Here is a 15,993-nt window from a genome sequence, read left to right as displayed (position 1 = left end):
ATTCGGACTTTCCCCCTGTTTTTAAAAGTATCTCCATATTCAATTCCAGGATGATTTCGCCTAAGCGGAAACTCAATGCATTGTAATAGGCGGAAAGGTATCTCCTATGAATAGCAGGTGAAAAAAAGTGCAAAATAGTTATTTTGGGGTGCAAACGTGGGGAAACGACTCAGAACCCTTGGGACAGCCCCCCAAAAGGACAAATCAACAAAAAAAATGACCTCAGTACTTTTGTTTTGGGGACAAGCATTAAAACTAGCGAAATAGACTTCTTGGGGGTCTGCAAGGATGGGTCAAGTGTTTTTAGAATTGCAGGTGCATGTCGCAGGTGCGTTTTTGACATTTTTAAAAGGTTCACTTCATAAAAATATGCTAGCACCCATTTTCAAGTACCCCAAATTTGACTATACTACTAATTTTCACCAAAATATACTGCTTTATGCCTTTCCTCACCACTTTTGCAAAGACGCTAATAAGAAGCAATTTAAACTACTTAAGTACCCCAAACACTTTTATTAGGGCTATTAGTACACATCTACATTGATTCCCTATGTAAGTGTATCTTTTTTAGGGGTACAGACTGATTTCCCCAATTCTGACAGTACTTTCTGCCTGTTCCGCATTCGCTGCTTTCCGTTTTCGCCATTTTAGGAATTGAATAGGGAGAAAAGAGGGGATGCGCACGTAAAGTTTCCGCCTCTGAAATAGGCGAAGGAGGCGGATAGTCAGACAGGCGAAACTTTTCTGACTTTTCGCCCAATTGAATACGGGCCTATATTCCCTATCACATGGACAAACTACATACTAGGATTACTTTTTTGTCAGAAGACAATTAACCTACCAGTATGTTTTTGGAGTGTGGGAGGTAACCGGAGCAATTGGAGTAAATCCACGCAAACCCCGGGAGCACATACAAACTTCATACAGATAAAGCCTTGGTATGGAATTGTACTCCTGACTTAAGGGATGTGAGGCAGTAATGTTAACTGCTACGACAACCAAGATACTTTTGTACTGTATACAGTATGTCAACTTTAACTAGTTATTGATTAAATATCTGAGACCTGCACAGTTATCATGTTTTATAAAGATGTAGCATATTATGCCTTTATCAGTCAGTTATATGCAGAGGTGATACTAGGGTGGTAATGGCAAGGAGCCCAAGACACAGACAACACAAGCTGCAGTGGATACAATTGCATTTGAAAAAGGTACAAAATAAAAGTATAATTACAAAATTTCTTGCTAAAACTTTGGTTATGTTTGAAAGACATTTTTTGTCAAATGTCATTTAAATTTGCTGTGTGCAGTATTTGGATTTCATACATTCCAATGCAGTGAGGACAATCTGCAGGTGGATACCGTACATTTATCAACTGTATCTGAAACCTCTCAAGGGCCTAATATTGAGGGCCTGGAGTATCCTCCATGGTAATCTACAATTACATGAAATGTATACTACATGAGCCATTCAGCATGAGAAAAATTCAAAGTCGAAGTTCACATTGTGGAAATTAAGACTTTTTTTAATTTCTTATATTTAATAAAGTAGATGTGAAGATTATTAATGGTGTGTGAGGACAAAGTGAAGAGTGTTAAATGTTTGCCGATTTCAAACACAATTGAGCATGCAGGCAGTTATTACAATAAGGCTACAATGTAGATTTTACGTTTTACAGCTCTCTATTATGGAACAAAAAGAAAGCCATAAATGAAAGTAATGCAGAGTTTTAAATTGCTATTACCTTTTGTGCCTCAGTAAGGAAAAATGTGGAGAGAAGCACAGATGATACATGAATATTACTTTCTTCTTGATGCTGGTATAAAATACAGGATTTTATTGTACAATGTGGATTTTAGAAACATTTATTTCAGGTCATTAATACATCAGAATTCAGAATCATTACGTTTACAGAAGCATCCACTGCAGGATGCAATGATACCTATTTTCAGATAAAGAGGTAAAACTTAAGGTTTTGTCTTTATTTTAGCTTAAAAACAAGAGATATGGTAAGAACTTACCTTTGTTATCTCTGTTTCTACGAAGTCCTTAGGGTACACAGGGATACCTTTGGGTATAGGCATGGGCTTATCCATGGGCTCCACACAGTTAAAGCTGACATCCTAGGATGCACTGGGCCCCCCTCCTATACCTCGCCCCCAGGCCAAGGCACTTCAGTTTTAGTAGCAAGCCATAGGCCGGAGGAGGAGAAGAAGGAAGAAGAAAGTCTGGAACACACAAGATTCACATTCTCACAGAAAAGGAGACAGAAACTGGCAACCAGAACAACACCCTACAGAAGCGCAGGGCACCAGGGCGGGAGCCCTGTGGACCCTAAGAACGTCGTAGAAACAGAGATAACAAAGGTACGTTCTTACCATATCTCTTGTTTTCTACTCCAGAGTCCTTAGGGATCCACAGGGATACCTTGGAGATGTCCCAAAGCAGTATCCTTCAAGGGAGAGGACGCTCCTGCGCAGAAAGGAGAACCCGCCACCCGTAGGAAGCATCCTGAGAAGCAAAATGTGTCAAATGCGTAATGCCTGACAAAAGTATGGAAAGAGAACCACATAGCCGCCTTGCAAAGCTGAACATCCGAGGTGCCACGGCAAGCTGCCCACGAAGGACCCACAGACCTCGTAGAATGAGCCTTGATAGAGGGTGGCACCTGAAAGACCCTCATGAGCGTAAGCCTCAGAGATCGCCATGCGAATCCACCGTGCCAAAGTCTGCTTATTGGCAGGCCAACCCCTCTTGTGAAATCCATACAGGACAAACAAAGAGTCCAATTTTTGTAAAGAACTGGTACGGTCCACATAAATCCGCAGAGCCCGTACCATATCCAAAAAGGCCTCATCAGCCAAGAGATCCAATGAATTAAAGACTGGGACCACAATTTCCTCGTTAATGTGGAAACTAGACACCACCTTAGGAAGGAAACTAGGGCGGGTCCGAAGTACCGCTCTGTCCGAATGAAAAATCAGAAAGGGAGGGCGACAGGAGAGAGCCCCCAAATCTGAGACTCTTCTGGCTGAAGCAATAGCCAGAAGGAACAATGTCTTTGTCGTAAGCCATTTCAAATCCACGGAACCCAATGGTTCAAATGGAGGACCTTAGAGCGCCCTCAAAACCACAGCCAAATCCCAAGGAGCCACCGGAGGGACAAAGGGAGGCTGGATGCGAAGGACACACTGCATAAAAGGTACAGATATCAGGAAGCAGAGCAATCCTATGTTGAAACCACACCGACAGGGCAGAGACATGCACCTTTAGTGAGGTGAGGCGCAGACCTAGATCCAAGCCCGCCTGTAGAAAAGCCAGCACTCTGGATATCCGAAACACCTGAGGATCATACCCTAGGGCGACACCACTCAAAATAAATATGCCACACCCTGTGGTAAATTCTAGCTGAAGCAGGTTTCCGAGCTCGGAGCATTGTATTTACCACAGATCTGGAGAAACCCTTAGACCTTAAGAGGGAAATCTCAAGAGCCACGCCGTCAAAGACAGACGACCTAGGCCCGGGTAAAGGCAAGGACCCTGAGACAACAGGTCCGGACGTTAACGCAACAGCAACGGAGTGTAGATGGAGAGACACTGAAGATCCGAGTACCAATGCCGTCTGGGCCACGCAGGAGCCACTAGCAGGATCTTGCCACCTTCTTGCTTGGACTTCCGAAGTACTCGAGGTAGAAGGGAGAAAGGAGGAAACAGGTACTCAAACTGGAAGGTCCACCGTACCGACAGAGCGTCTACCAGGAGAGCTCTGCGTCTCTTGTTCGCGATCCGTACGCCCGCAGCTTGCGGTTGTGTCTGGAGGGAGTAAGGTCTATTTCGGGAGGGCCCCACTTGTCCACTAGGAGTTGAAATACCTCCTGGTGAAGAGACCATTCTCCCAGAAGTACATCGTGATGGCTGAGGAAGTCTGCTTCCCAGTTGAGTTTTTCCGGAATGAACACTGCCGAGATGGCTGGGAGATTGCCTTCCGCCCAAGTCAGAATGTGGGATACTTCCTTTAGAGCTGCCTGACTTCGGTTCCTCGGTTTATGTAAGCCACCATGGTGGTGTTGTCTGACTGAATTTGCATGGGTTTTCCCTGCAGGAAGAGTCTTGCTTGTTGCACCGCTCTGAACACTACCCGAAGTTCCAATATATTGATCAGCAAGACAGATTCCTCTGACGTCCACCATACCTGGAAGATGTGTGGGCCCGTCACAGCACCCCAACCCCACAGGCAGGCATTCATTGTTAGAAGGACCCAATCCGAAATCCAAAACGAATGTCCCCTGTTGAGATGAGACTTCTGTAACCACAAAGTCAGAAACAGGCATACCTCCGGAGAGAGCAAGATCACCTGTGTCTTTATCTGACGGGGAATTCCGTCCCATCTTGTGAGGATCAACATCTGCAGAGACCTGGAATGGAACTGGGCATATTCCACCATGTCAAACGTCGACACCATGGAACCCAGTAACCTCATTGCCGAGTGAAGAGACATTTGGCGTCTCTGTAGACAATTGCAAATCCTGGACTGCAACAGGGCTACCTTTTCTTTAGTCAAGAAGATCGTCTGCTGCTGAGAGTCCAACAATGCTGCCAGATGGACCATCTTCTGTGAAGGAATTAGGGAAGATTTCTTCCAGTTCACTAGCCAGCCGTGGGCCTGCAACACCGATATTGTCAGTTGCAGGTGGTTGTTAAGCACTTGTGGTGACCCCGCCAACAACAGAAGGTCATCCAAGTAAGGTAACAGGCAACCCCCTGCAACCGCAGCTGTGCCGCCATGCCCGCGATTACCTTTGTAAACACCTGAGGGGCCGTGGAAAGGCCAAAACGGTAACGCTGATGAGCCCTGGCAATGGGGAAATGCAGGTAGGCATCCTGAATATCCAGAGACACCATAAAATCCCCAGGCTCCATAGCTAAGATAATAGAATGCAGAGTCTCCATTTGGAACTGAGGGACCCTTAGAAACTTGTTCAGGGACTTGAGGTTGAGGATAGGTCAGTATGATGCATTTGGTTTTTGAACCAGAAAGAGGTTGGAGTAATAACCTGTCCCCCTTAGGGATAACGGAACAGGCACTATGACTCCCGTATGGAGCATAGAGGGCACCACCTCCTGTATCACTACAGCCTTCTCTGGATCTGAAGGAAGGCCTGCTGCAGAAGGAGAGGGCATATCCCTGAGATACCACTTCCCTTACCCAAGTGTCTGTGGTGGTCTGGTACCAGCACTGGGCATATTGCAGAAGTTGGCCTCCCACCTTGGGATCCCCCAAGGGGAAGTCCAACCCATCAGGCTGAGGGTTTTTTCGTACGGCTTGGCAGCCGGATGTCTGATACTCCAAGCCTGTTTCTTCCACTTAGCTATCTTTTTGGGACCTGAAGGTCTCGAAAAGGACTGCACCTTAGGTAGTCCCTGTGGGCGATAGGGCTGAAAGTACGGGTTTTTAGACCCAGGTGGCGTCAGGGCTGAAGGTAGACAGGCCACCAGTGTGTCCATTATCTTGTCCAAAGCGGGCCTGAACAGGACCTGCCCATTATAAGGTAAGCATTCCAAGCCCTTTTTGGATTCAGCATCCGCCCTCCAAGAACGTAACCACAAGGAGCAGTGACAGAAATCCTAGAAGTAAGAAAGCTATAATCCAAGGCCGCTTCATTAATGTACGCAGCGGAATCCCGGAGATTACTCACTAACACAACCTGTTCACTGGTAACCTCCGAAGTAAACGATGCTTCCAATGCGTCCACCCATCTTTCCATAGCCTGGGCCACCCAGCAGACTGCCATAGCTGGTCTGGATGCTCCTCCGGTGAGGAAATAGATAGATTTAAGGCACACCTTCACCTTGCGGTCTGTAGCATCCATCAGAGAAGACATGGATGGCATTGGTTGTTGCACTCTTTACTAAGCGCGTCACATGAGAATCCATCTGAGGAGGAGATTCCCAAAAATAATCTTCCGCAAAGGGGTCTGCACGGGCCAGACGTTTTTGAGGTTGGAATCTTTTTTCCGGAGATTTACACGCCTCCTCCAAGTGATCTACTAGCTGACTAGATAGGGGAGAAACTGCTGCAGCACCCTTAACCTCCTTAAAATAAGCATGGGTAGGTGTTGTAGGTAGGTTGTCGTCAGTAATGACCATGGCCGCACGGACCGCCCATATGAGACCTGGAATATATATTTTAGATTTAACCTCCGGCCCTAATTGAGGAGTGTCAGACAAATCCAGAATCTCGCCATCATCAGACGACCCGTCATCCTCATCATATTGTGTGACTGGAAATGACAATAACGGTCTTTTATCAAGTCTTGGCGGATCCTGCTCTGTAATATTCTGCACTGTGGGGGCCAGAATTCACCCAAACAGGGTCTGCCGGAGTAAGAACCTGTTGAGGGGGGCACTGCGCCACCACCATATGTCCTGGAACCCCTAGTACGGGGAACTGGACGACCGCTTGCTGTGCGAACTCCAGTTGGGGAAATGCAGGGGGGGCTGTCAACCTGTTCAAAAGGACATTCAAAGCTTGTGCAAAACAAGCCCAAGGAGGTTCCTGTGAGGTGCTGGGAACAGCAGAGGTACCAGGAATGGCTAAGCATGTAGTACATACACCATCCCCAAGTACCACCCCCTCCCCTACACCTGCTTTACACCTGGAACAGGAAAATAGAAGAGGTGCACCAATAGACACAGAATCCTCACTTATAAGTGCAGATTGAGTCAAACCAGCGCTGGAAATAGAGCAGCTGAAAAATGTTAAACCAGTGTTGTCATGAACTGGCCACAATAAGTATACAAAAAAACAATTAAATTCGTCAGCGCTCTGTAGTAGGGGTATGTAAAAGGTACATACCTTTTACATACCCCTACTACAGAGCACTGAAGAATTTGATTGTTTTTTGTATACAGAATCCTCACTTGACATATAGGTACTGTATGTGATCCTCCCCACAGTAATTAACACTTGAAACTGTGAGACAAATTCCCACTCTGACAGTACTGGTACCGACAGGACTGAACAGGAAGAAGAAATAGGGATAGTAAAATGGCTGACAGGAGAGATATCAGACACACAGCGTTAGCATAACAGTCACCTACAATGCAGAAATTGCCTGCACTAATTGCACTATCAACTACACAGACCAGCAGCCTGGTAGTGATAGCGCTACATACGCTGACCTGGAATTATGGAGGAGAGGTATGTAAGGGGGACCCAGGCTCCGCACCGTGACACTAGCATCTGAGCTCATCCAAGATGGGCGCCGGAGGAATCAAGGGAGGCGAGCCCGGGAGAGGATCGCTGCCTCAGCCAGCCAAACCTCAGTGGAAAGAGCTGAGAGCAGTGGGGGGGGAGGGGCCTCCTGTACTGAACAGGGAAGGCGCCCTCCCCTGGCAGGCCATTAACCCCCGGGATACTGGAGCATTTCCATAACGCTCCAGCCCTGTATCCCTGGTGGTCTAGTGTGAGCACAGGCTCAGTGCCTAGCTCCACTATACTGCCGTCGCCAGGGAGGCCCCAGCTCTGGGGACACTGGACTGTGTAACAGCGGGCGCCTACCGCAGACGCCCGCTGCTTACCTTTTGATGTCCTCCGTAGGTCCAGCCACAGTCCAAGAGCCTGTTGAGTTCCCCGGATCACTACCAATGGTCGGCGCCGGCGGGGGTGTTGGAGCGGTAGCACGGACGTCCCCTGTGCGGTGACCCGACTCCATCCGGCACCTGCTGAAACTGAGGTGCCTTGGCCTGGGGGCAGAGTATAGGAGGGGGCCCGGTGCATCCTGGGATGACAGCTATAACTGTGTGGTGCCCATGGACAAGCCCATGCCTATACCCCAAGGTATACCTGTGGATCCCTAAGGACCCAGGAGTAGAAATTGTATGATATGTAATTTTTGTATCATTGTCTTCCATTTCACATTGATAACAAACATCCCAACCTCGCGAAGTTTGGTGTGATAGTCCCGTGTCATAGAATTTGAAGTGGGAGGAGATTATGCAAAACTGGAAGGCATTTTATCCCAAAGTAAACCTTTGGGGTGGAAGGGGATGGGGGTTTATTTTGTCCAGATTTTGCATGTTTGAATGGTGGGAGTCACATGTTAATTACTAATAGTGGCAGCTATTTTCATATTAATTCATCCTATGTTCTAGGAATTAGAGGCTATAAAATTGCTGCACTCACTGTGTGTAGACAAAAGGTGGTATCCAATTAGCCCCGAACATTGTTCGGGTGCTAATGGATCCCCCGTGGCTATCTAATTAGCCCCAAAGTCCGGGCTGATGCCGACACTTATCAGGGATTTTTTTCGGGACCTGAAGTGTCCCGAAAAAATATCCCCGAAAAGTGCAATGTATTCGCCGCTGTGATGGCCAAAACACATAAATCCGTGATCTTATGTGTTTTCTCCCGAAAAATCCTATTTGTTCGGCCGAACAAATAGGATACCGGGATAAAAAAAAATGGTCAAAAACGAGGAAAAATAGTATGCCATGCGCCCCTCTACTTGGGGCAGAACCAGGGTGGGTGAGCAGTGCAATCGCACACACCCGCACACATACCTCCAAACATTTGTTATTTCAGATTTAGGAGCTTCGCACTTCCTGATGTGTGTCCAAAAAGGGGCCACGCACCCGTTTACATAACTCAGGGGGCGAGCCCAGGCCAGGGAGGGGACAGCCAGCTCGGCATAGCAGGAGGTTGGGGCGTGGCGCAGAAAAGTGGAGGGGGCATGGCGGGGGTCATGAGGTGGAATTCTGTCCGGAGTCGGGGCATAACCGTGCGATTACATCGATATGGCCCCGCTACACAATGCTGAGATTATCATTGTGAACACAGGGGCTGTGTGGGTGGGGCTGCGGGTGGGGGGGTACCGGGGGTATGCGGCCGGCTGGGAGACTTGCTCACTTTTCCGGGAGGCTGAGATTTTCGGGAGCCTCCCGGCCGTTCCGGGTGAGTAGGCAAGTATGTGATAAATATGTCCCTTAATGTCTTACCTATTTACACATTACAACCATAACTGTGTATAGATTAGGGAAATATTATTTCTATTTACTTATTTATTTTAATAGTGAAAGTCAGGACCACTTAGAAGTATAGTTGTAGGGCTGGGGTGTAAGCATAAAAATGTATTGGTGTTTCAGGAAGGGCAGTCACAATTTTCAGGTCCTGATTACAACAGCATCTTATTTAAAAGCAAGTAGCATTTATTGAAAAAGGATCCTTCACCTTTCTGAAACGCTATAATCAAAATATAAAATAATCAGAGTACATTTCATATTCATCTCTTACTTGCAGCAATTTCACCATCTTCTTTCTGCAACTGTACATGAAAAGTGACAGGTAATCCTTGGACAATATCAAGTACGTCTTCTCCCAAGATAATCATCCTTTTAGCAATATCTACAATTAAAAGAAAAGAATGTGTATGATTATGATTACATATAAAAATACAACATTTTTAAAATATAATTAGGATAGGAAAACCATATTTGGGCTCCTTTCATATATTTATTTATTACCAGTTATTTATATAGTGCACAGATATTACACAGTGGTTTACAGAGAATATTTGGCCACTCACATCAGTCTCTTCCCCAGTGAAGCTTACAATCTATGGGCCTGATTCAGACCCGCTCGCGAGCGCTATTAGAATTACCAGTCCGTATACCGTCTGGTGGAGATGGTATATCCACAGTATAGTCCTCAAATAGCACATTGAGCTTGTAGGTAAGAGTCACTGGTGAGCCAAGCAGTTTAATGGAGCAGCAGAATATGGATAATATAAGCAGAAGTTGGTTCAGGCATTGCACAGCAAAATCCAAAGTTCCTCCAGCGGGTGTGACATAAAAAAGGTGCTCCTGACACGTTTCACTGCACCACAACGGCAGCTTTATCAAAGGTAACTCTGGAGCCCATTTATTAAGGATCGCATTTTGCAATGCGATCAGGGCATGCAGTATCGCCCATGATCGCATTGCAAAATGCGATCATACCGGCCGAATGTATGACCCGGCACATGCACGGAGACGGGCTCCGAAAAGAGCCCGTCCCTGCGATGTGGCCGGAGCGCATTCCGGGCTGCTGCGCATGCGCAGTCCCGAGGACTGCACATGAGCGGCGCCCATTGCGGCTCAAATGCGGTAAGTGCCCATAGGACACAGCGGCTAACGCTATCTGCAGATGGCGTTAGCTGTTGGGGTCAATATCGGGAATGCAAAGCATTCCCGATATTGATACATTTGGCAGCATCGCATCCCCCATAGAAACCTATGGGGGAGGCGGCTGCCGGCGGCAATGGAGGGATCGCAGCAGGTATCTCCGATACCTGCTGCGGTCCCTCCTTCATACATTCGGGGGATACTAAGTATTTGAGGTAAACCTCCGAAAACAGGTGTTTTCGGGGAATTTATCTCAAATGATCTTTGATAAATGGGCCCCTTAATCAGACTTGTATATCTCTGCTCTATTCGCAGATAATTAGCACCTGTGTACGTTAATAATATACTGATAAAAACTACGAAAATAAAAAAACGGATGAATAATATACTGATAAAAACTAAGAAAATAAATAAACAGATGAAGGATGAAGAAGCCAGTCCCACTTATTTAATATCTTAATTATGTAACCAAAAGTATAGCTGTAATGGAGTACAGAGATCCTCCAATCCAGCACTCTTTTTATGACTGTAAACATGGAGATAGTTCCTGACATCTCATAATAGGACCCGAATATCAGGTGATCGCCAGTACATCATTATTCCCTGGCGGTCACATGTACAAACACAAGGAAGGATGCTTATTTAGCCCGTGGTTCCAGTCACGTGACATAATAAAAGAAACACATCGGGTAGGATGGGTTAGCTCCAATACTAACTCAAGACTAAATTACGTGTTCTTACATGAGTATAATTAATAACGCTCCATGGTTACAGCGGTAAGCAAGAACCATCCAATTAATACACAGCCGTTCCGATCACATGACCTGTCATTAATAGTACAATCCAGGTCACGTCATAATGCAAAAACATAACGTCATAATGCTACTATTATTGAGCAGATAGTGCTCTATTCCTATAGAGAAAACATATCAGCGTGTTAGGTGTGAAAAAATCAAAAAACAAACCAACCAACCAGATTAACCCAATTGCGAAATTAACTAGTCAGACAAGCACAGGTCTGAGAAAAAACATTACCAAGAGCCATACATTAGCCGAAATATGCCACAAACTATAACAAGACACTAAAAATGAACCAAGAAGGAAAGACATGGGGGGATAGATAGGATATTTATCTATTCAGAAGATAAGACTTGGATATATAAGGAATCAGATAGCCATATTCAATGCAACCGCATCATTTAGCCCCTCCGGAAAGATAGAGTTCATTTTAAACATCCAAAATACTTCATGTCTACAAAGAGCTTTAAAATGATCCCCTCCTCTCTTTGTTCTAGAAATATGTTCAACTCTCACTAACTTCAGACCATTTGGAACACCAATGTGATGATCATGAAAGATCCCCCCCAGTGCCTAAACCTAACCTCCCCCTCCCCGCACCCTAACACTCTCTCCCGGTGCCTAAACCTAACCTCCCCCCTAGTGCCTAAACCTAACCCCCCTTACCGCATCATAAATCATAACCCTCTCTCCCCGATGCCTAAACCTAACCTCCCCCCACAGTGCCTAAACCTAACCTCCCCCTCCCTGCACACATACACACACACACACATTTATATATATATATATATATATATATAAAAATAAGAAAAGAGAGAGAGAGAGAGAGAGAGAGAGAGAGAGAGAAATCCTATGGTGTGGCACTCTGATGAAAAGGATGTTAGGAGTCACAGTCTTCAATCAACATTTCAGTGTATTTTAACATTATCTTCAGGATTACAAGAACACTTAGGGGTATATTTACTAAAGTGCAGGTTTCTAGAGGTGGAGTTGTAGCTCATAGCAACCAATCAGATTCTAGCTATTATCTTATAAAACGCGCTAAATAAATGATTAGTAGAATCTGATTGGTTGCAATGGGCAACAACTCCACTTCTAAAAACCTACACTTTACTTACAGTAAATATACCCCCTAATATTCTTTTTATGAAAGTGCACCACCATTAAATTTCAAATTGTTTATGCTGTGAGGACACCCGACACTGTGTTTGCCTTGGATAGAGGCAATGTGTTCATCACAGGTCTTTATATTTTTAATTGCAATGGAAGGTACATTAAACAAAGCTGATCATTTTCAAATTAATATTTGAGAAGCTCTCTGTATATATTCATAAGCAAGGGACCAAACCACATCAGATATGCCAATGATAGCTAACAGTCTGATAGATAACATAGAATATTTGCAGTGCTTATGTGTGTAAATGTAAACTCTGTTTACTGGATGTTAATATTATATTTCTATTGAATAATTATCATAAAGGGGTCATAAAACAAACTAGAATACACACACAACTTCTTCTTGTGACCTTATAGAGGTTGGTCAGCTGCAATGAATGTTTGAAAGGTAACATAATTTGTGTCTGTCTGGCTTTTTTTTTTCTTTTTTTTTTTTTTATACCACTACATTTAAGACAAGTAACTGTTTGGTTAATAGTAACTGTAATTAATTTAAGTTGTGAGTCTTCTATGAGATTGTTCAGGGAGTAACTGAAGACTTTGACAAAGTGTCAGCTCTGAAACTGGATATATAATGGTAAGTGTATGATATAATTCTGGTGATGAGTTTTATCATTATTAGACAGAACAGGTGGTATATTTCTGTTTAACCTTTTCACACCCACACACGTCCCTGATGCTAAAGTGAGCCCTGTACTGAAGCATATTTTCAATTTATTTTAAGGTTTTTCTATTAGCCACTGTTGGGGCACAGAAGTCTCCTGACATGCTGTTAGTTTTCATTCCATTATGAGGTTTTCTGCCCTATAAAAACAAGTTTGGCAGACCGTGACTGGTACAGAGAGTCATATGTCTACACCCATGGACCTTTATATTGATCATCAGTGTTTAAAGTTACTGGGAAATGATTGAGGTTGTTAGCATGGAATTTAATATGTGATTACCACATAAACCATCATCTTAGTAAACCCTTTCAATTAAAACAACTAATTCCCTATTTTAACGGTTACCATGTTATGGCTGCCTACTTGTGGCTCAGATACAGGATGATCATAATACATCAGCAGGAGAGAGAGTATCTCTGACTTTACAGTAATAAGCTTTCATGTGTTTCACAGAGAGAATGTTAAACATATTGACCTTCATAGCTGTCATAATCAGAAGTATGCAGAATGTCATGTCCAGCATACAGCTTCCCAGATATAGATAACTGACATGCTTAGCCATACTCCATGTGTTCTTCCAGTCAGTCAAAAAATGGCTCCCACATTCAGATTCCAAATACAGTCTACTTTGGCATTTTGACAGTGTGCACATGGGATATAATAATTACAGTCTCTGGAGGATGTCTAGCACCGGGAAATATTCCACATCTGGTGATGTGCATCAGTCACTTTCAGAAGAGACATAATTAAAGAGCTGCATGCAGTTTAACTGAAACATACTGTGGAAATACAGTTCTAGAGCAGTGACGTGATTTACAGGCCCCGGTCAGGGAAAAAGTGATGTCAAGAGTAAGGAATGATTTATATTCTTCCCAAGTGCCATCTGTTTATAATAGTCAGTAACTGCCACAGTTTGTCGTTTTAGCTAAGGTCATTTTATAAGCACAGAGAGCTATATTGCCTGGAACACCTCATTCTAAACATACATACACAAATATTTCCTGCCTATAGAAGCACAATAAAACATAACTTTCAGGTAAAGGTCTGTCCTATGTACTCTGCACAGGTTCAGTTCTGCGGTATGAAAAGTGGACTTGTCACAGTACACATAGCAGAGACAGTAATTTTGTGGGAAGGTAGTGAGATAACATTCATGATAACGCAGCCTAACAATTTAGTAATAACTAGTCACATCATTGAGGCGTAAGGTGATGTCACAAGTTCTTAGATAATTGGTAAGCTGAATATCATGTATCAAGCAGTGAAAAGCTTTGAGAAATGGACCAGTTGAGCAGTTGCCCATAGCAACCAAACAGCTCTGAAGTAGCATTTATCAAGTACAGGCTATAAAATAATAGGTAGGAGCCGATTGGTTGCTATGGGCAACTTCTCCACTGGTCCACTTCCCCATGCTTTTTACTGCTTGATACATAAACCCCATAGCTACATAGTCAGTTTTAAATTAGGTGTATTTTTATTGATTATTGGTTGAAAAAAATAAAGACATAACAAGAAAACAATTCCAACTACCCAAAAAAAGAACAAAAGCCTATTTACAGAAATGGTACTAAAAACTAGATGATATAAAAAAAAAAACACTACACATCTTGGAACTAATGACATAAGGAAATACAGTAGCAGATTGAAACATCAGCAAAGACAAAATCCCAAAACAAAAACAATAGGACCAGAGTCACGATATTATAAGTGATGAGGTTGAGGGCACATTATATAAGAACTTTGTTTTTATTTCCTTTCTTTATAATCAATTTATATTAATACATTTGCCCACCTGCTGTAAACCAGTTGGACTTCTCCCTCAATATTCAACATGTCGTTGAACTAGTGATTTATACAGTGGTAATACTATGTTTACCTTGCATCATGTGTCTTTAAAACCACCTTTTATGCATTCTAGTATTTAATTCACTTTGCAGATGCTTGCTGTTACTGCTTGTTGTTTCTTAGCTCTCACTGCCTTTCAGGTGTAACATTTGGCACAGGAAGTATTTCAGAAAACACTACCTTGTTAGGTTACAGCTCAGTTCTTTGAAATCACCCACCTAACATTAACATTGGTAATTGTATGTACCATGACCGTTGGGTCTCCTTAGTCCCTCCTAATCCACTAGAAATCAAACCTTGTGTACCTAGAATACTGCAAACTGTTCAGCATCCACAACACCTATCTGGCCTCACTGCACACCGGTTCTAATCTGTACCAGAACAGTCGTTCTTCATTCTTGATATTATTAACTAGTTGGGATACATTGTCCTCATCTAAAACCCCATTCTATTGATCCTGAAATGGACCCCACTGTTTGCTAACAGGCTTGCAAACAGTGGCGTAACTACTGTGGGTGCACATAGGGTGGGCTGAGCCATACAGGACCATTGAGGGGGGCCCGGGTGTCAGCGATGTTGATTTGGTGCCGGTGGTGAGGCAATCAGAGCCCGCAGACTGGCAGCCAATCAGCAGGCCTTTTAAGATCTTGCTATATGGCCCACAAAATTCTAGTTATGCCTTTGCATACAAACACAGAGGCTCTAGATTTAATATGAACTTGCATGAGTCATTAAGTTTGCAGAGGTTAAAATTATACTTTTGTAGCTTGCTCACAGGTTTTTAGAAGACTGCCAATTGGAGCCAGCCCTGGAACCTGTGTAATTTAAGAATGTCCCCATTTTTAGAGATTATGTGACAGTGTGTGGCCCACTAATATATGCAGTGCTGTACAGAAAATATATATAATTTTTTTTTGGTTATTTCCCCATTGAAGCTTAGGGGTATATTTACTAAAGTGAGAGTTTTTAGAAGTGGAGATGTTGCCCATAGCAACCAATCACATTCTACTAAACATTTAACTAGCACCTTCTATAAGATAATAGATAGAATCTGATTGGTTGCTATGGGCAACATCTCCACTTCTAAAAACTCTCACTTTAGTAAATTTACCCCTTAAAGTGTAAAGTCCCTAACATACAACACATGCACTAAGGTTAATTACTTTTGTCAGAATCCAATTAATCTACCAACATGTTTTTTGAGTATGGAAGGAAACCAAAGTACCAAGAAGAAACCCATGCAAATATGGAGAAAACATACAAACTCCACACATATGGACCATGACTGGGAATTGAACTCATGACGTCAAGGAGTAATGCTAACCACTATGCCATCCATGCTACCCA

At 43.7% G+C, this 15,993-nt stretch overlaps 1 protein-coding gene across 3 annotated transcripts in view; it reads right to left on the bottom strand.

The window, feature by feature from the left end:
• MORN1 (MORN repeat containing 1) overlaps nt 1-15,993 on the bottom strand; it is a 735,456-nt gene that overhangs the window by 495,547 nt on the left and 223,916 nt on the right. For all 3 annotated transcript variants that reach the window (XM_088468235.1, XM_088468237.1, XM_088468236.1), the window contains exon 8: nt 9,294-9,404. In XM_088468235.1, the coding sequence (XP_088324361.1) occupies nt 9,294-9,404 (111 nt within the window). The remainder of the gene's footprint in view (nt 1-9,293; nt 9,405-15,993) is intronic.

This window comes from Taudactylus pleione, unplaced genomic scaffold, assembly GCF_031769625.1.
Source record: "Taudactylus pleione unplaced genomic scaffold, aTauple2 ptg000082l, whole genome shotgun sequence".
Taxonomy (NCBI): domain Eukaryota; kingdom Metazoa; phylum Chordata; class Amphibia; order Anura; family Myobatrachidae; genus Taudactylus; species Taudactylus pleione.
The sequence above is the reverse complement of the archived record's forward strand: the minus strand, read 5'-3'. Positions and strand labels throughout refer to the sequence as shown.